Raw genomic sequence first — 18,992 nt, 5'->3', positions numbered from 1 at the left:
CTCTAGGGCTCACGTCCTTAGATGAGGAGGCCCAGCATATTTGTTCCCTTACAGATCCTCAACAAATATGACTCGTGGATCTCCTTCCTAAGCAGCGTGCGGTACTGGATGGCCTTCAACGTGGAGCGGGCCTGCCAGTCCTACTTTGGCTGTGTGCAGTGTATCAGCGGGCCACTGGGCATGTACCGTAATAGCCTTCTCCAGCAATTCCTGGAGGACTGGTACCATCAGAAGTTCCTAGGCAGCAAGTGCAGCTTTGGGGATGATCGGCACCTTACCAACCGAGTCCTGAGTCTTGGCTACCGGACTAAGTATACAGCACGCTCCAAGTGCCTCACAGAGACCCCCACCAAGTACCTCCGGTGGCTCAACCAGCAGACCCGCTGGAGCAAGTCTTATTTTCGCGAGTGGCTCTACAACTCTCTGTGGTTCCATAAGCACCACCTCTGGATGACCTACGAATCAGTGGTCACAGGTTTCTTTCCCTTCTTCCTCATTGCTACAGTAATACAGCTTTTCTACCGTGGTCGCATCTGGAACATTCTTCTCTTCCTGCTGACAGTGCAGCTGGTGGGAATTATTAAGGCTACATATGCCTGCTTCCTTCGGGGCAATGCGGAGATGATCTTCATGTCTCTCTACTCCCTTCTCTATATGTCCAGCCTCCTGCCAGCCAAAATCTTTGCCATTGCTACCATCAACAAGTCTGGCTGGGGCACGTCTGGCCGAAAAACCATTGTGGTGAACTTCATTGGTCTTATCCCTGTGTCCATCTGGGTAGCAGTTCTTCTGGGGGGGCTGGCCTACACAGCTTATTGCCAGGACCTGTTCAGTGAGACTGAGCTAGCCTTCCTTGTCTCTGGGGCCATCCTGTATGGCTGCTACTGGGTGGCCCTCCTAATGCTTTATCTGGCTATCATTGCCAGACGATGTGGGAAGAAGCCAGAGCAGTATAGCTTGGCTTTTGCTGAGGTGTGACATAGGCCCCCAGGTAGAGCGGGAAAAGTGCAATGGGTATGGGAGGGAAGGGGAATGAAAGAGAAAAGACGGGGTGGGAGGGAAGAGGGAGTGCTGTGTTTTAGTTTCTTAATGGTTTGAAAGACAAATCTGAAATGCAAAGAATGGTGACCATAATATAGCCTGGGCAGCTCGCCCAGAGGAGGGTGACACCTAATTCTTCAGGTTCAGGGCAAAGGGGGCTTGTATATTTTCAGGCTGCTTGTCTGCTTCCTCCTGCACATAGACAATAGCCTCTGGGAATGATTCTATGTCCTGCCCCTGGGATCCAGAGGGAATTCAGAAGTGTGCTAAACCAAGTAGTAAGTTCTATTCAGTGGCAACTTATGATAGGTAAGTGAACAACAGCCTGTGGGAAGGGATCCTCCTAGTCTTTCTTAATATAACCAGAGTTGGTGGGAAGAATTTCCACTGAGATATCAGGGCCAGTTAGTGTCCCCTCCTTCCCCAACTCCCAACTAGTCATTAATGCAGTAAGAATGTGCCTGAGATTCAAGGCCCAGAAGCTTGATCTTTGGGTATCAGAAAACAGGGTCTGGGAATGGTGCTTCATGAGATTTAACCCACTCCTCATCTCCACATCCCATGGATGAGTCAAGCCAGCACTGAACTGCTTTTTAAAAGTACATTATTAAAAAGGGAAGTTTGCTTGGAGGAACAAATAGATTGTGTTGGTGCTAAGGATCACGGGATTACATGGAAGCCTTGGGCTGAAGGTGTTCCACCTGGAAAACTGCTCAGACGTCTATACAGACTTTAACCTTGCTGTGATCTCTGCTGGGCAGATAAAATGTTTTAGCCAACTACCAGGAAGATCAAACCCCTATGTGTTCAGAAAGGAAGTGAGGAGGGCTGAGGAGATAGCTCAGTTGGTAGAGTGCTTGTCTTGCAAGCACAAGGTCCTGGGTTCGATCCCCAGCACCACAAAAAAAAAAAAAAAAAAAAAGGAAGTGAGAAGTGAGGTCTTGGGTATTTTAATCTGTACACTCCTAAATTCCTCTCAGATTTAGCTCTAAGGCTAGATGTTCCATCCTCCTTACTTCACTTTCTTCAAAGGCACATTTTTTTTTGAGGAATAAAATGAGTTACCTCTTCTACCCTCAGTATCATGGGTAAGTTTCTTAAGATGGTAACTAGGGCTCTTATAGGACGCCATGCAATAGCATGCCTGCTCTTTTCACATACTGGAAGAATATTGGAAGCCTCTGATCAAACCAGCTACCATCCTGGAACTGGACAGATTCCTCGACAATCTCTGAGCATACATGACTTTCAAGTTACTGTTCTCGACAATCATCTCCAACAGAAAGCTATTCAGCGTTGCCAAAGTGAACCCTCAGATTCAAGCTGGTCATCTTTGAGACTGTTCATTTACTCAGCAGCTTCTGCAGGGAAACCTTACAGCCAGGTTAAGGATAGTCACTACTGCATTTGCTTGCTTTGGAATAGAAACCAAACTAGGAGATGGAATTGGGTCCTATATATTAAGGTTCTAGGTTTCTCTCACACAACCCTAAGACTGTTTGATGTCCCTCTGCTTTTGGGGAGCCAGGGGAAGCCATTTTCTAGTGATTTGCAATAGACTGTTCAGTTTTTGGGTTTGAAACCTGGGATTGACTAAGCCTTTGACTTAAGGGTTGTCCACTTGCTGTCTTTCTGAACACCCTTTTCCAGGGGAGCCAGCTAACTCCTCAGCACCAGCACTAAAGTGGAGTAGTTGAGGGGGCAATCCTCTAGTGTACCCAGGTGCTTCCTACAAAGGAAAACAGTGTGCTCTGAACCCCAGATGGGCAAACCCTGGTGCTTTCCTTCTTCTCCCATGAGCTCAAGAGATTTCCAGGTGTAGCCAAGTTGCTACATCACACAGACCTCAAGTTTCTAATAAAACTGCTGGTTGATGTCAAGCCCAGCCATGATAACTGGGAAGCAGCAGGCATTTGCCAAAGGCAGTTGTTCCAGGCTCTTCCGTGTTCTGCTGGCCAAGAAGTAAACTATTTTGAGCATCACAATGGAGGAAATCCGGTCAACCAACTGCAGAGCTCAGACTTCACTAAGGGCTTGTTTTTCTTCAGTTTTTACTTGAAGGTTAATGCAGGATGATGGACTCTGGATGGAAGACTCCTGACTGTCCTACCATCAGCTCTGCCTTGCACTGTGGTCACCTTTCCTCAGACCAAAAGAAGGCAAGTATAGGTAGCGTGCTCACAACATTTGACCTCGACTGGTTTTTCTAAGTTATTTTGTACATTTTTCAGCAACAAAACCAAACTGGGTCTTCAGCTTTATCCCCATTTCTTGCAAGGGAAGAGCCTTTATATAACTGGACACATTTTGGTTTTTCCTCCTTGAGAACTGTAATCCTCTTTTCTATTATTTTCACAATAATTTGTAAACATATTTATTTTTACCCGCTTTTTAAATAAGGGAACTTTAAAGTTGGGATGGGATTAGAAGGGAGGCAGCTTCACTTGGTGATGGTGTTCATGTTTCTACTCTTGCTGATGCTACCTAGCCTGATGTACAGTATCTTCTGGGCCTTCTGCTTCTCAAAGCAAAGCCATGGTGTCCAGGGGGCATGTCGCTGGAGCTCTTCAGGAGCCACATCCTTGTCCACCTTCTTCATCCAGCACTCCCATCTTCCTATGGCTTGAGCCCTTCCTGTGGAAATGGTGGGACAGGTGCCAGAAAGCCTCCCTGGGTGTGTTTCCAGTCCTACTCAATCTTCACACTGGGCTTGTAGCCATCCTCTTTCAAGTCCTGCATGAAGCCATGGTACTCCTCCCACCAATTTTCCTTATCACCTATGGCCATCTTGTCCCCAGTACAGTACACCTCAAGGACAGGGACTTGTTGGGGGCCTTTACCAGGGCCACCTTCTGCACTGTGGTCTATAGCAGTCTTTTATTCTGACACAGGAACAGGGCAGTGGCCAGCCCTTTGTTCACAAGAGTCCTGGCTCAGGATGGCGGTGGCTTCTTACCCAGACTGATCGCTCTAGCCAATGTTCTCTTTTGTGTCTAATTCAGAGCCACCATTGCTTCTAGTCTTGTTCAGTCCTTGAGCTCCTTCTGATTGCCAGCCAGACAGTAGGTGGGGATCTCACCAAAGGTACGACAGAACTCCAAGGTGGTGCTGAACAGGATGGTCCTCTTCTGCTTGGGATCCACTTTATTTCTTCATGGTCTCTACTACCTTCTCACCACTGTCTTGAGGCTGATATCCATTTCTCCATGTCGTGGTATCTAATGGAGGGGGCTGGGACACAGGCTGCTTATCCTCTGGGGACACCTGCTCTGCTCTGGGCACTCCCCTGCAGCCAAGAACACAAGTCCCTAGCATGAGTCTAGTCCCCCAAAAGATATCAAGTCATTTGCCTAAATTACCACCTCCTTCTCCTTAGAGATTTTCTTCATCCTGGGTCAGTCTTTTTAGGTGTGAAGTACTTGGAGGCAAGCCAGAGCCCTGCCAAGTCCAGATCTCTTTCAGCCAGTTCCCAAAGTTTGTTGAGCATACAAGCCCTGGTTCAAATGAGACTGTAACCACTCCTGCTCCAGCTACTACTGAACTTGGTCAGGACATAGGGAGGTTTTTGCTGTGCCAAGTCCATGCTCTCTTCTCTGAATGAGGCAGGCATTAGACTGCTTCTTCCACAGTTCTATGTTCTATGCCTCCTGCTTATCCACCAGGTTCAAGTTCACCAGCATATCCTCCTCCTGTAGCACACCTCTGTCCTCAAAGTGAAGACTGTAGTCATCCCCTCTTGGAAGGATCAATGGCATGCTCCACAGTGAGGCCTTGCAGGTCCCAGGCACTATATAGGTCTGGCCAACTCTGCTGAAACTCCTCCACTAGAGTACTGACACTAAACTTGGACCATTTCCTTCAGCAGCTCAGTCCTGTTCTGTTAGATTCTTCTGCAGCTGTGACAGGCTGTGGTGTCAAGCCAGGGTTCATCCTCCCTAGTGTCTTATCTTCTTCAACTTTTGATTACCTGCTTCAGTGCTGGGGATTGAACCCAAGGGTACTCTACAACTCAGCTGCATCCCCAGCCCTTTTTATTTTTAATTTTGTGACAGGGTATCACTAAGTTGCCTGGGCTGGTCTTGAACCTGCAATTCTCCTGCTTCAGCTTCCTTAGCAGCTGGGATTACAGGCATTTACCACCATACCCAGCTTAACCCAACTTTTGGTCCAACAGATGCTTCTCCTTGGCAGCTACTTGCTTCTATAGCTCCTCTTGCTGTCACAAGGCCATGGGGTTGATATCAGTTGCCACAGGCTCCTTCATGCCCACCTCTTTCTTGATGGCATTGATTTCCAAGGGTTTCAGTTCCAGTGTTACCCAAGTTTATTGGTCTTCTTGATGATGACTGCTGAGGCACCTCCAGCACTAGTTTTGCAGCTGGCAGCAGCCTTGTAGCTGTCATTGTGCTACTCCTGCTTCATACCCCTTTGGAGGGCTTGGCCTGGCTGCTGTTCCTCCACTGGGTGCTGCAGTGAGCCTGGCTCCTGCCCTGCACCGCCTGCTCCCACATTCAACCCTCCCCCCACTGCTGCTAACACTTTGGTGCTGGGTGCCCATAGCCTCTGTGGTCCTTCTGCCTCTTTCACTCCTGGTGCTTCTTTGACAACCCCATGGTGCTGCATCAGCCTGGAGCCTGGCCTCCTCCAAAGCCTTGGATACAAAATGGGAACACTTCCGGGTCACATGACAGTTGCTGTCCTGTTTGTGGCTGGAAACCAAGAAGGGCTGCTTCTGTCATTTGCCTTGAAGTCTTTTTTTTAATTATTTTTTTTTAATTTTTCAGGTCAAAAATTTTATACTGCACTTATTTGTCAAAATAAAGATTCACATAATGCTGGTGTTAGCTTTCCATTTATGTGCTGAAATTCCTGACATAAATCAGCTTTAAGTTTCAGATGTTTCAGTCCATGGTCCCTTGGCTCCACTGTTTCTGGGGATGTGGTAAGGCAGAATAACATGGTGGGGGTCATGTGGGGAGTGGGTAAAGTTGTTCACTTCATCACTGCTGTGAAACAAAGACATTCAGAGAAGAAGGGGTCTGGACAAAATACACCCTTCAAAGGGTTACCCACAGTGACCTACTTCCTTCAACTAGGTCCCACCTCCTACTAAAGTTTCCACCACAACAGCCTATAAGGCTGTGAATCTGTGCTGGACATGGTGGCATATGCCTTGTATTTCCAGTGACTCAGGAGGCTGAGGCAGGAGAACTGCAAGTTCAAAGCCAGCCTCAGCAATTTAGTGAGGCCCTAAACAACTAAACACCCTGTCTCAAAAAAAAAGAGAAGTGGGGAGGGCAGGCAGGGATGTGCCCCTGAGTTCAATTCCATTAAAAAAAAAAAAAAAAAAAAAAAAAAAAAAGAATCTATCAGTAAAATAGTTTACTGATGAAGTTAGAGACTTCATGATTCAATCACTTTATACCTCCAAACATTGCTGCCCTGGACAGCAAGCTTTCAACATAAGAGCTTTTGGGGGACATTTCACATCCAAACTACAATAGCAGGTCTCCTTCAGCTACTACTTCTTTGTACTTAATAAGAAAGTTTAGGCCCTTTATTCCAGCTTCAAAAGGACTGGAAGTTGAAACAGTTTAATCAGTGGAACTCAAAAGTAGGTGAGTTGTTATAGCTGTCTTGACAAGAGGAATCCAGAATCCTATACTGATAACTGCACACCCACAGTGGCTTTTATTGTAGAGGTGGTGCGGGGTCTATGGTAAAATAATTGGCAAATGAGTGAGCTAAAATCCAAAAACTGCTTCTTCCTTAAGTGGAAGCATTTTAGCTGGCAAGTAATGTAGGATTGTGGCCAAGCCAAAACAATGAGAAGCAGAGGGTAACCTCTCCTGTGGAACAGGTAAAAAAATGGAGTGACAGCAGAAGCCCTCTCATCCCATTTATTAGAGAAACAGTAAGAAAAGATACAATGTGGGAAAAACACCAACCATCCTTCACATCAGGCTGAACGAAGCACAGTGATTTCTCCCCTTCACCCCCACCCCCACCCCAATTCCCACCCACATCAGTTTAAATCTTGAGGTTCTTTGATTGGGAGTACCAGTGGAGAGGGAGCTGGATGAGCAGAGGAGCCTTTAAATCCAGCTGTCTCTAAGTCCCAGGAGAAAGGAGCTGCAGGCCCAGTCACTCAAGCAGAAATTTATTTGGTGGGTCTGTGAAGTCGTTGTCCACCTCCCTGTGTTCTGTGTTCAAGCCCCCAGGGAAAGGTCTGGCAGTAGAGGATGACCAGGTCCAAGATGCCCAGGTCAGAGCTACTGAAGCATGGTCCGTTCACCAATGCCACATCTCTAGAGAGCAGTGAGCTGATTCTCCAGTGGGGAGCAGGGGATTACACACGAATTGGGACCTGCAGGCCAATGTATCCCTGAGGAAAAGTCCACAAGAACAATTCAAGAAACTAGTAAGAAACAAGGGGCAGAAAGCTGTGGGACAAAAGCACAGCAGGTTTCTGGAAGGCAGGAGATTCTTTCTCTTGAGGCCAGGATCATTCCCTCCTGCCACAGTCAGTGAGTGTCCCACAAATAACATTTCACCTTCAGTCAAGAGAAAAGCAGAGGATAAAGATGGCTCATTTGAACTTGAGCCCCAGCTATGTTCTTCAGACAGTAGCTCCATATCAACCCTTTTGCCTAAGAGATAGTCCTAACCAGAACCACAGTGCCTGGAAACAAGGTGGTCCTGGAGACAAAGTGGTGTTTAAGGGGGTAACATTCCATTTGGGTACATTGCAGCCATTGGACCACCTGGTCTGGGGAAAGCAGCTGGGTTTGGGCCAGGGAGGCTCCCCACTCTAGGAAATGGGACCAAACTCTTACCTGCAGGGCCATTCATCCTTGGAAAGGATGCTGGGTTTAGACCCAGGGCCCCAGCTGGCCTTGCAAAAGGAGCTGGGTTCATACCCACAGGGCCTGCTGGAGAAGAACCCAAGTGCCCAGCAGCTGACCTGGGGAAAGCAACTTGACCTGGGCCTAATGGACCAGTAGATCTTGGGAAGGCAGCTGGACTTGGACCCTGAAGGCCAGTGGCCCTTGGGAAGTTGGCTGGGTTGGGGCCCAGTGGCCCAGAGGCTCTTGGGAAAATTGCAGGACTTGAGCCCTGGAGGCCAGCAGACCTTTGGAAGGTACCAGGGTTGGAAGCCAATGTCCCAGAAGACTGAGAGAAGGCAGTTGGGTTCAGTCCCCCAGAACCTGTTCCCCTTGGAAAGGAACTGGCATTTACCCCCATCGGGCCACCTGGTCTTGAAAAATGAGCTGAATTAGGGCCTATGGGACCAGGAGCCCTTGACATGGGAGATGGATTTGGCCCTGGAAGGCCAATTCCTCGAGAGCCAGGACCAATGTTTGGGCCTACAGGGCCAGGCACTCTTGCCATGGTGGATGGGCTTGTGCCCATGTTTCCAGAAGCCTGTGAGAAAGAAGCTGAGTTTGCTCCTAAAAGACCTGCTGCTCTTAGAATAGGGGCAAGATCTAGGCCTTGAGGTCCAGTCATTCTTAAGTTAAGACTAGATCCTGTACCCAGGAGGCCACCTGCTCTAGTGTCCAGATTTGGGCCTTGGCCTAGGCCACCAGCCCTTGGGTTGGGACCAAGACCTGGACCCACACCACTTGTTCGTGGGTTGGGCCCAAGGCCTGGGCCTGGAAACATACCTGACCTAGGGGCAGGGTTTGTACCTAAAAAGCCTGCTCTCAGATTGGGACTTGGTCCAGGACCAAGGCTAACTGGCCTAGGATTAGGAGGACCATTCCCAGAAGGTAACAAGCCACCTGCTCTCAGGTTGGGCCCAGATCCAGGGCCCAAGGAGCCACCACTTCTAGGGTCAGGACTTGCTCCCAGGAGACCACCTGCCCTTGGGTTGGGCATAGGACCTGGGCCTGGGAGACCTCCTAACCTGGGGTTAGACATAGGCCCTGGGCCTGGAAGAGCCCCCGTTCTAGGGTTTAGAGTTGGTCCTGGGCCTGGGCCCAAGAGGCCACTGGGCCTTGGAAAAGAAACCGCGCCTGTGCCAGCAGGATTCATCCCTCTTGGAAAAGAAGCCATGCTTGGGTCACGAGCACCAACAGGGAAAGGTGCTGGATTTGAAGCCAACGGGCCTGATGAAGATGGAAAAGGAGATGGGTTCCTTGGAAATGGGGCCAGATTTCCACCAAGAGAACCAGCTGCCATAAGGAAAGGATCCGAGTTCACACCCAGTGGGTGGCCTGTGTTCAGAACAGGACCCCCCTGTGGTCCCAGGGAACCGTCGAGCCGTCCTCGAGGTGGCAGCGGAGCACGAGTCCAAGGAGTTGGCCGCTCTCTAGGGAAAATCCGGGGTTCTTTCATACTTTCTTGGGGACGTTGGTGATAATGGGCTTGGGGCGGGTTTTGAAAAGGATCTTGTTTTTGATGAGTGCTGTCACCAGGTACCGGGTGCCAGTCTCGTGGCCAAGCTCATCACAGTCCTGCTCCCCAGGAGCGTGTTTGACAAGGACTGCAAAAGGTTTCTCCAGATGGATGATTTTCCCATACAGGATATGATGCCCCACGATCAGCACAGGGATTCCCTTTGGCAGAACAAGAACGAGATGCCTGAGGTTCAGGGCAAGGCCATTCAACTCAGGTGCCTTTTAAAGCTGCTCTTGGCAGGCAATGCTAGCACCTCCATTCCCTGGTTTGGCTCTACTACTGTTGAGCAACCACAACGGATGACCCACCCTTGTGCCCTTTTTATTCTTTCTAGCCCCGTGTAAGAGAATTTCCACTTTCAGAAATGTGACCTCTCCAGAAAACCCAAAGCTAAATTTCCCTGCTACTGCAGAGGTGGGGGAAGAACAAGGAGATAGCTCTGCAGATTAGCTAGACCTTGAATAACAAACCTGAGGGCAGTCCTCACTCTGGGTCCTGGGAGCACCACCTTGGTGTAGCTCACTTTCCTGAGGCATTAGGCAGGGAAAGAAAAGCCCCCTCACCTCAGTGGTGTAATGTAGGTCTCCCAGGAGGTTTCCAGCTAATCCGGTGCTGTAGCGAGCCTCGATCTCCCCCTGTAGCTCCATCAGCACCCATTCTGCCAGGCCTCCAGCCCCCGTACTGCAAGCAAAGGGCTGGCGGTTACAATATTTTTGAGGGGTGAAGGATGAATATTGTCCTACACCACCATTCAAGGTCCAAAGAAACTCTTGAGCACAAGCTCTTGGGAAACTGGGCAGTGCTAGGCACTGAACTATAGATGTGAATGCAAACATTAATGCAAGATGCACCTGAGGACCCTGATTCTTCCAGAAAGACATGAAACCTATATAACCCTAATTATTTAAGCTGAATAAAACCTCAAAATGTACTCACCTGGAAATAACAATTTGCACCATGAGCTTTCCTTCTTTAAAAAGCAACTGAAAATAAACTGTAGAGAAAAACAGAAAAAAAAAAAAATATTTAAGAAAAAAATAATAGCCAATGACAAAAGAACAGCTAATATTTACCACCTGTGTGTTAGGTAGGCATTTTCTAATGCTTTAAACACATTACTTTGTTCCATACCAATTCCATAAAGGATAAATTTTCTTACTTTTTCTGTACATTCAGACAAGGTTGCTGGAGATCCTCGATAGCTGGGGTGGGGATGTGGCTCAGTGGTAAAGGCACAAGGCCCTCGGTTCAATCTTCAACACACACACACATACACACAAATCACCATCAACTACAGAATGGAAAAAATAGGTATCACAATTGTCCTCAAGGTTGTAGAGCTACTAAGTCAAACAGAATATGAACCCAGGATACACACCATAGGGACCACTCTTGAATCCTGTTCACTCGCCTTTCTCAAGGATATTCTATTTTCTACTCTGCATGCTTTTAAAAAACTGAAGAATTGTTAGGTGTTACTTTTTTTCATTGGTAATGATATAAATGTCAGACCTACCACTTGGTTACTTTTAATTTCTAGGTTCAAAGAGCCTTTCTTAAACTAAAAATAAAGTCATGACAACTGAAAAAGTCCTCTGACATAACTAGTGAATGGTAAGCTAACTTTTTATCCCTCAATACTAGGGACTGAACCCAGTAATGCTCCACCACTGAACTACATCCCCAGGTCTTTGAGACAGGGTTTTACTAAGTTGTTTAGGCTGGCCTTGAACTTGCAATCCTCCCACCTTGATCTCCCAAGCTGCTGAGATTACTGGCTACTGCACTCATTTTAGTAAGCTGATCGCTTTATTTTATGATACCAGGGATTGAACCCAGGGGCACTTAACCAGATCCCCATCCCTTTTTTATATGTAATTTACAGACAGGGTCTTGCTAAGTTGCTGAGGCTGGCTTTGAACTCACAATCCTTCTGCCTCAGCCTCCCGAGCTGCTGTGATTACATGCATGCACCACACTACCATCTTATTAAGTTTTTTTTTAAAGAATATTTTTAGTTGTAGATGGACAAAATATCTTTTATTTTTTTAAATTTATGTGGTTCTGAGGATCAAATCCAGTGTCTCACATGTGCTAGGCAAGTGCTCTACCACTGAGCTACAGTCCTTGTTGACTTCTGATGTGACTTTCAACAAATGCTTTGGTCACCTTTCACTTAGATATGAAAATATCCCAACATTGACATACTTTCATTTTATACCACAGCACCATCTGGTGGCAAGTTTGAAGTACTCTACAAGAATGAGTGAAGTTGGGACATTTTCTCTGAAGAAAACTGGCTTCACTTGCACTTGTGTCTTTCTGGAAAGGGTTGGATTCACAAGGGTTAAGGGGAAGAGGGACCAAAACTACAGTTTCTAAATCTTTCAAATGTACATATGGAGTTTAGTGGAAGGTTATCAGTCCAGTGTTCATCAACTTTACTATGGAAAGTTAATAGGTGTAACTGCTCAAGCTCAGTAAGCACCTGATTAAAATACTGAACAGGTTTATTAATATGTTTTTCATTTTAGATCTCCAGAGAAAAGTATACTGCCAGTAGTCTCTCTCTCTCTCTCTTTTTTTAAAGGTGCCAGGGACCCTTCACAACTAAGCTACATCCCCAGCCCTTTTTATTTTATTTTGAAATGAGGGCTCTCCAAGTTGCTGAAGTTGGTCTTAAACCGGTGATTCTCCTGCCTCAACTCAACCTCTTGAGTCACTGGGATTTAAAAGGGGCTCCCAGCCCCTTTTAAAATTTCCTCCTGTCTCAACATCCCAAGTACCTAGGACTCTGGGCCTGTGACATCATACCCGACTTTCAGGTTTCTTTTTCTTGTTGGTACTAGGGATTGAACCCAGGGATGCTTAACAACTGAGCCACATCCCCAGCCCTTTCTTAATTTTTATTTTGAGGCAGGGTCTCACTAAGGTGCTTAGGGTCTTGTTAAATTGCTGAAGCTGATCTTGAACTTAATCCTCCTACTGTGGCCTGAGTCCTGGGATTACAGGTGTGTGCCACCATGCCAAGTCCAACCCTCAGATTTCTTGAAGGCAAAAGTGTAACAATTCAAAATCAGAAGGCCTAAATTCAGATTCCATCCTGTGAGCATAGAACTCTACAGTTTGATCATGACTATGGGGTTAAAAACTAGATTAATGACTCACAGAACTATTGTGATGACTAAATATAACACAAAAAAATTGCTTTGAAGACCTCAAGTTCTATTGGAAAAAAAAAAAAAAAAAAAGCTAATTTTTCACAGGGTGGGATAAGCAAATCAGCATTTTGTCAGCTGAATTTTGACTATAACTTAGAAAATGGTAGGCATGTTAGCCAAGAATCAAAAAAGGCTTGATATGATAACACAACAGATTAAGGAGAGGTTCTTACGAATAAGCTCTTGATGAATAATTATGCCGTATATTTCCTTGAGAAGTTATAGTAAAATAAGGTGGCTTAAGAAAATCAAGGTTTTCACATAGGTGAATGTGTTCTGGGAAGCTCAAGCAGGAGACAGAAACTATCTGCTAACAACCCAAATCAACTTCTACATCCTTCAGCCACAAGCTTGAGATTGGTATGTATGGACTGCTTAGGAAAAGTGGATACAAAAATATTTTCAGTGCATCTCTCACTTCCTGGACAATTTCCTGTTAGAAAAGGAATTCAGAACAGTGACTTAAGTGGACAAAGGAAAACAGATATTTGTTCCCTGGGATAGGGTGGCACTTGCATGCCAATCCCTGGGATTACAATCAGCATTGAAGGAGAAAGTCCTGAGTATGTCTATTAATACTGCAAGACACAGAGCAATGCACCTGAAAGTAATTCTGTGGCCCATAGCCTTGCCATTCAGTTGCCATACCCTATTCAAGCTGGCAAAAAAATGACGTACGCTAGATCATCTGGTATGCTTCTGATGTATGTATAAATGAAATACAAGCCCAGCTGGTAAGAGTTTAGCTAAAGGAACTTGTGGACTGGTTTTGCTATACTTACATAATGTGTGTACATGAGGGAGTATTTACTCAATTAAGAAATATAGGTCTGGGGCTGTGGCTCAGTGGCAGAGTGCTTGCTTAACATGTTTGAGGCACTGGGTTTGATTCTCAGCACCACATATAAGTGAATAAAATAAAAATCCATTAACAACTAAAAAACAATTGTAAAAATTAGGGGAAGGCATCCCTTTAATGAATTTTAAAATTCTACTTTAGTGCCTTAAAAAATTCTACAATACCTGAATACTATTATTCCTTCTCTTGCATGGAGATTTTTAGGCAACTGTCAAGCTGGGTACTGAACTAAGGATACATCTGTTGGAGATAGCAGGGACTGTAAGTATGTATTTTAGGGGGCAGCGGATTTAAAAAGATATGAGAACTGGGCCTGATGGTGAAACCTGTGATCTGAGCAACTCAGGAGGCTAATACAGAAGAATTACAAGTTCAAGGCCAAGTTGGGCAACTTAGTGAGGTATTATCACAAAATAAAAAAACAAAAAGGGCAGGGGAAGTAACTCAGTGGTAGAGTGCCCTTAGTTCAATCCCCATGATGCGGGTGGGGAGTAAGAGATGATATGAGAACACACAGCTCAGTCTGTCCCCATTTCCTTGCAAGTGGGCAAAACATATACACACACACACACACACACACAAAGAAAAAATACAGGTGGGAAAAAAGTATAACATAAATTGAATGACCCTCATCCAAAAATCTGACAGTCTCCAAAACCCAAAAACTTTGTCTGTGGTGCTAGGGATTCAAGCCAGGGGTGCTCTACCTTTGAGTTACATCCCCATTTTTTTATTTTGAGACGAAGTCTCACTAAATTGTAGAGACTGCCTCCAACTTGGATCCTCCTGTTTTAGTTTCCCCAGTCACTGGGATTATAGATATGTGCCACCATACCAGGCTAAAATATGAAACTTTGAGTATAATGGCAGCACTCAAAAAGTCTCAAATTTCAATGGCACATGCCTATAATCCCAGCAGATCAGGAGGATTTCAAGTTCAAAGCCAGCCTCAGCAACTTAGCAAAACCCTAAGAAACTTAACAAGACTCTGCCTCAAAATAAAAAATCAAAAGGGCTGGGGATGTGGCTCTGTGATTAAGCACCACTGGGTTCAATACCTGGTCCAGGAAAAAAGTTTCAAACTTCAGAGCATTTTGGGTTCACATTAGGTTATGTTCAACTAATGAAAGTTTATGCAAATATTCCAAAATCTGAAAAACTCCAAAATTTGAAACTCTGTTCAAGAATTTTGGATAAGAAATACTTAAATGTGTACAAGTCAAATCCTATTAATAGTAACAAATATACTAAAATTACAATGAAAATTCTCTCTAACAGATTTCAAAGTCTTCAATCTCAATGAAACACCTAAAGCAATTTCTAGTTGTTTGGTCTAAGATTTGGCTTATTTAGAAACTGTAGCTCTATCAAGAGCAACATTTGAAGGCAGCATGAAGAATAGACTATGTATCAAACTGCAAAACTGAGTGTTCCGGGAGAGTTCCCCCAGCAAGTCTCTTCCCAGGACAGTTCAATCCCAGATTCTACTATAACCAATATGTCTTTGGTTACAAACAATAATTCCAGTTTGATAGAGTAACTGTAGAACTAGTAATAAATTTCTGTTATGTAGCTTTTAAAAAAGATCATTCAAACTCATTAGATTCCAGAATAGTATCAGCCTCATAGGCCAAAACTGGAGAGATGGGAAGGTGTAGAGAAAATTAAACCTCTTTTCCCTGCAATAAATTATGTCCTCTTACTCCCAATCTCAGAAGAGGTTAAAAAAGTTTTTCTACTTGATTTTTCTAGGCTAATGAGTTAAATTACACTACAGCAAATATGCATTAGATTATGTTCAAAATTTTAACATTCTTCAATGCTAAAAAGTTTATTGTTTTTAAGGTAGCCAGAGCACTTGCCGAGCACATATGAGGCACTGGGTTTGATTCTTAGCACCATATAAATGAATAAATAAAGGTATTGTGTCCATCTACAACTACAAATATATATATATGTATATATATATATATATTTTTTTTTTTTTTTTTTTTTAATGAAAATTAACTAAACTTGTCCTACCTCAACCCCAGCCCTTAAGTTAGTGTGGAGGTAAAGCCAGGACTGTTGCTTCTCAGAGGACAGTGTGTTTCAAGGTCCCTGAGTAAATCAGAGCTACAAAGGAACCAGCACTCAAGGAACCAATCCAGATCCACAATGGGAACCCTAACCAAAACCCAAAAGCTTTGGCTTGAATCAGATCAATTTGGGTATGTCTTATGTCACTTGGCTTCTTTCTAACTCTATTGGGAAGTAAATATTACCAAAACAAAAAACAAAACCCCTGTAAGTCAAAACACCACCATGTGACTTCTTGAGCAGTCCAGGCACAGTATTAAAAATACAAAAGACAAAACAAACTCCATTTCACACAGCAAATTTTCCTAACACATAATGAATTCTCTCATTTCATCCTAACAACCACTCTATGGGGTAGGAATGGTCTTCTCACTCCCTTTTACAGACTGAGGAAACAGGTTTAGAAAAACTGAAGGTTTGGCAAATGTTCACACACGCAGTAAGTGGCAGCAGAGCTAGGACATGGGCTGTAACTTTTCTACTCTCACCAGTCCCTTTCGTATGCTACTTCTGTAGGAGATCCAGTTGCTTTACAAGTATTGGCCTCATTCTCACAGCATCTCTTACAATAGCAAAAAGTAACTTTATAAACTGCTCCCAAAGTAGCTAACACATCTGTGGGATAGGCAGTTAAAAACAAGCCTGCTTCATCCATATCCAATACGTGAAGAAATTGATTTAATGTCACTTTCAGAATTCAAAACTTTGCCCTAAACCTCTGCTCCTTAGTAAGGAAAAAGAGGGTAGAGGGCATTCTTTGCCATGGATTCATTTAATCTTTGACAAATCTAAACTCTCTTATCTTTTGCTCTCTGAATGATTAAGTATTTGTTAAAAGATTACTAACGTCTGACTTTTGGAAAAGATCCTGTCAGAGATCCTCATAATGGTAACTATTCCCAAAATAAACTTTGGCAGAAGTATCTAATTAAATATATATAATTAGTAGAAAAACAAAGGGCTTTGACCCAATGATTTAACCTAAATACAAACAATAAATTTTTCTGAAGTCAAATGTTTTATAAGTTTTCCTTAGAACATTTCCAATCATTTAATTTTATTGATTGATTGATTGGTGTTTGGGGCTGAACCCAGGACCTTGAGCATGGTAAGCATATGCTCTACCAGTTTTAAGTATATGACAGAAAATACATCTACAAATTGCTACGCCAATAGCATTTATTGAGGTTTTTGTTTGGTCCTAGGGTCTACATTTTGTTTAGGGATATACCTGTTAGGTCAACCTGAATTCTACGCCACTGATCCTATGTATGACAATGGATAATTTAACCGTGTAAGTCTCTTGACCAATAAATCAAGCATAAAACACCCATCACAAAAGTTTCTTGTAAAAATAAAACATGCCTAGAAGAAAAGGTTAAGTCTTTAGGGTCAAGCTACTGATTACCAGAATGAACTTGGCACTTTTTTGTTATGTCTAATAGGATGTCCTCACACTACAACATGTTTTAATGTAATGGACTAAAAATCCAATAAAAGCAGCAGGTCATCAGAATAAGAGTGCATTTACATAATAAGAACAATTCATACATTGCAGCCAGGATTCACCAGACTGCTTTAGGGATTAAGATTTGGAAAGTAATTTCTATCATGATTATTTTTCTATGTGCCTTTGCACCAAATGAACAACTGACAAAGTTTTACATACAACTGAAAACAGATTACCTTTATTAGCAGTGTTATTGTGGTTTTGTGACTGAAGGGAATGGTCTCAGTTTCTAAGGGGATATTGTCTCTTGACAGGCTTATGTTACTAAGTCTAAAATCCTGTTTTTAAATGAGATGCTTGTTCCCTCCAAAAAGGGGCTATGGAGGATAGATGGAACTGAATGCTTCCAAACTTTTCATTAGTGAAGAGTGTGTTCAAAAACATGTGTACATACTATGCATTCACGTGGTACTTTGCCATCACATTTTAGGATTCCCATGTTGGAGGGAATCAATTACTGGTATTTGTAGACAATGGGTGAAAAAGATGGCTTCAGTCGATTTGAGTTACTCCAGTTTTCTCCATCTTCTGCTACTCTGCAGCCCCATCTCAACCTTTCCTCCTCTTATTGCCACAATACCCTCTCTCCCCAGCCCCCTTATTTTCTAGCCCACCACATCCTCCTGATGGATTCTCCTCCCATTTCCCCCGACCTTTGCCAACCTTGGCCCCCTCCCACCCTTTCAACTAGAACTACGGGCACTTCCTATTTCTACTCCAGTCCACTTTCTGGAACTCCTCAATCCGCTTCCCCCCTTTTCTCCAACCCGCTCTCGACTACCCCCCAGATTTTCACATGTCTGCCAACATGTTTAACCCCTTCACCTTCCACCCACAGGAACTATTCTCCTTTCCCGTTCCCTAAACTGTCTTCCTCCACATATCCCACCAGAGTGGCCTTATCATTCACCCTCTTCCCAAAGATTCCTTTCTAAACGGTCTTCCTCTACTACCCTCATTATTTAAATTGTTCCCAGTCTTGAAATTCTAAGCTTCTTCAGGACCCCACCCCACTCTTCTCCCGGCTTCACTCCACCCACAAAAGAACCTGGGATCGCTCTCCAACCACTCTCTAGTCTTCTCTCCCTACAGTCTCTCCATCCCCCATGATTTAAAATGTCCCTTGGAACAAACCTCACAATCCTATCACCCTCCCCCAGCCCTGCGGTCACTATTCCCGCTCCTTTCTGGGTTCCAGTTGCATCCCACTCCTGCGAGTCTCGCGATCTAGGCTCCCTCCCAACCCGGGGAAGAGCCCCTTCCCGCACATACCTCGAGGTCCAGGCCCGCGCCGCCCCCTTCTCCGTCCTCCGCCCGCGCTCGGCCACCCTTTCCGCTCTTCTCCCGCTCCGCCCCGCTCGCTCGCTCCCTTCCTTCCTTCCCTCCGCCTCCCGTGACTCCACTGCTCCTTGCCCCACGTCTCTCAGCCCTCCCGCCCCGGGCCCGGGTGGGTTCACCCCCACCTCTGCGCTGCCCCCCCGCTTCCCTCCCCCTGCCCGCCGCCCCTCCCCCGCCCCGCCGATCCCCGCCCCTCGGCTCGCCATTCTTCTCCCCGAGACGCGCGCCCCGCCCGGCCCCGGCTCCCTAGCTTCCCGCTCCTTCGCGCCCTCGCCCCCGTTTCCGACTTGGGTTTTGCTCCCCGCGGCCTCCCGTGCCCCCTGCCCGCGGCCTGACCTGCAATGGCGGCCGCCGAGCGCGGCGCCGCGCGGCCAACGGGCGACAACCGAACCTCCCGCCGCCGTCGCCGCCGCCGCGAGCACTGCCTGCGCACTTCCGGCCTCGAGCCGGGAGCACTTCCGGGGCAGAGCTTGAGAGCGCGCGCGCACGTGGGCCGGGGCGGAGAGAGGCGAGCTCCGGGGCAGGCGGTCGTCCGTCCGCG

General features: G+C 45.6%; 4 protein-coding genes across 12 annotated transcripts in view; 2 read left to right on the top strand and 2 right to left on the bottom strand.

The window, feature by feature from the left end:
* The window catches only part of HAS3 (hyaluronan synthase 3), a 26,150-nt gene extending 18,727 nt beyond the window's left edge, over window positions 1–7,423 (top strand). For 5 of the 6 annotated variants that reach the window (XM_079116881.1, XM_079116882.1, XM_079116880.1 and 2 more), the window contains one exon: window positions 55–5,876. In XM_079116881.1, the coding sequence (XP_078973007.1) occupies window positions 55–978 (924 nt within the window). In that variant the 3' untranslated portion in view covers window positions 979–5,876. Of the gene's footprint in view, window positions 1–54; window positions 5,877–7,255 lie in introns of those variants that run through there. The other variant, XM_079116884.1, reaches the window with a different exon arrangement.
* Window positions 7,061–9,381, bottom strand: DERPC (DERPC proline and glycine rich nuclear protein; the record flags this gene model as incomplete). The annotated part of the gene is made up of 1 exon (XM_079116889.1): window positions 7,061–9,381. One exon carries the CDS (start codon window positions 9,379–9,381, stop codon window positions 7,759–7,761), a length of 1,623 nt encoding a protein of 540 aa, XP_078973015.1. The 3' UTR covers window positions 7,061–7,758.
* On the bottom strand, window positions 9,378–18,887 carry CHTF8 (chromosome transmission fidelity factor 8; the record flags this gene model as incomplete). Of its 2 annotated transcripts, none has more annotated exons than XM_079116930.1 (4): window positions 18,788–18,887; window positions 10,381–10,438; window positions 10,008–10,125; window positions 9,378–9,602 (listed from the first exon to the last, which is right to left on the bottom strand). In XM_079116930.1, exons 2-4 carry the CDS (start codon window positions 10,401–10,403, stop codon window positions 9,378–9,380), a joined length of 366 nt encoding a protein of 121 aa, XP_078973056.1. In that variant the 5' UTR covers window positions 10,404–10,438; window positions 18,788–18,887. The 2 variants fall into 2 exon arrangements, with proteins under 2 accessions (XP_078973056.1, XP_078973057.1); XM_079116931.1 differs by lacking the exon at window positions 18,788–18,887 and adding an exon at window positions 18,386–18,418.
* The window catches only part of UTP4 (UTP4 small subunit processome component), a 28,591-nt gene continuing 28,390 nt past the window's right edge, over window positions 18,792–18,992 (top strand). For 2 of the 3 annotated variants that reach the window (XM_079116863.1, XM_079116861.1), the window contains exon 1: window positions 18,859–18,992. Coding sequence is in view for 1 of the 3 variants with exons in the window: in XM_079116864.1 (XP_078972990.1) it covers window positions 18,793–18,985 (193 nt within the window). In the remaining 2 variants the exon portion in view is untranslated. The other variant, XM_079116864.1, reaches the window with a different exon arrangement.

The sequence above is a fragment of the Sciurus vulgaris genome (assembly GCF_902686455.1).
Source record: "Sciurus vulgaris genome assembly, chromosome: 17".
NCBI lineage: Eukaryota > Metazoa > Chordata > Mammalia > Rodentia > Sciuridae > Sciurus > Sciurus vulgaris.
The sequence above is the reverse complement of the archived record's forward strand: the minus strand, read 5'-3'. Positions and strand labels throughout refer to the sequence as shown.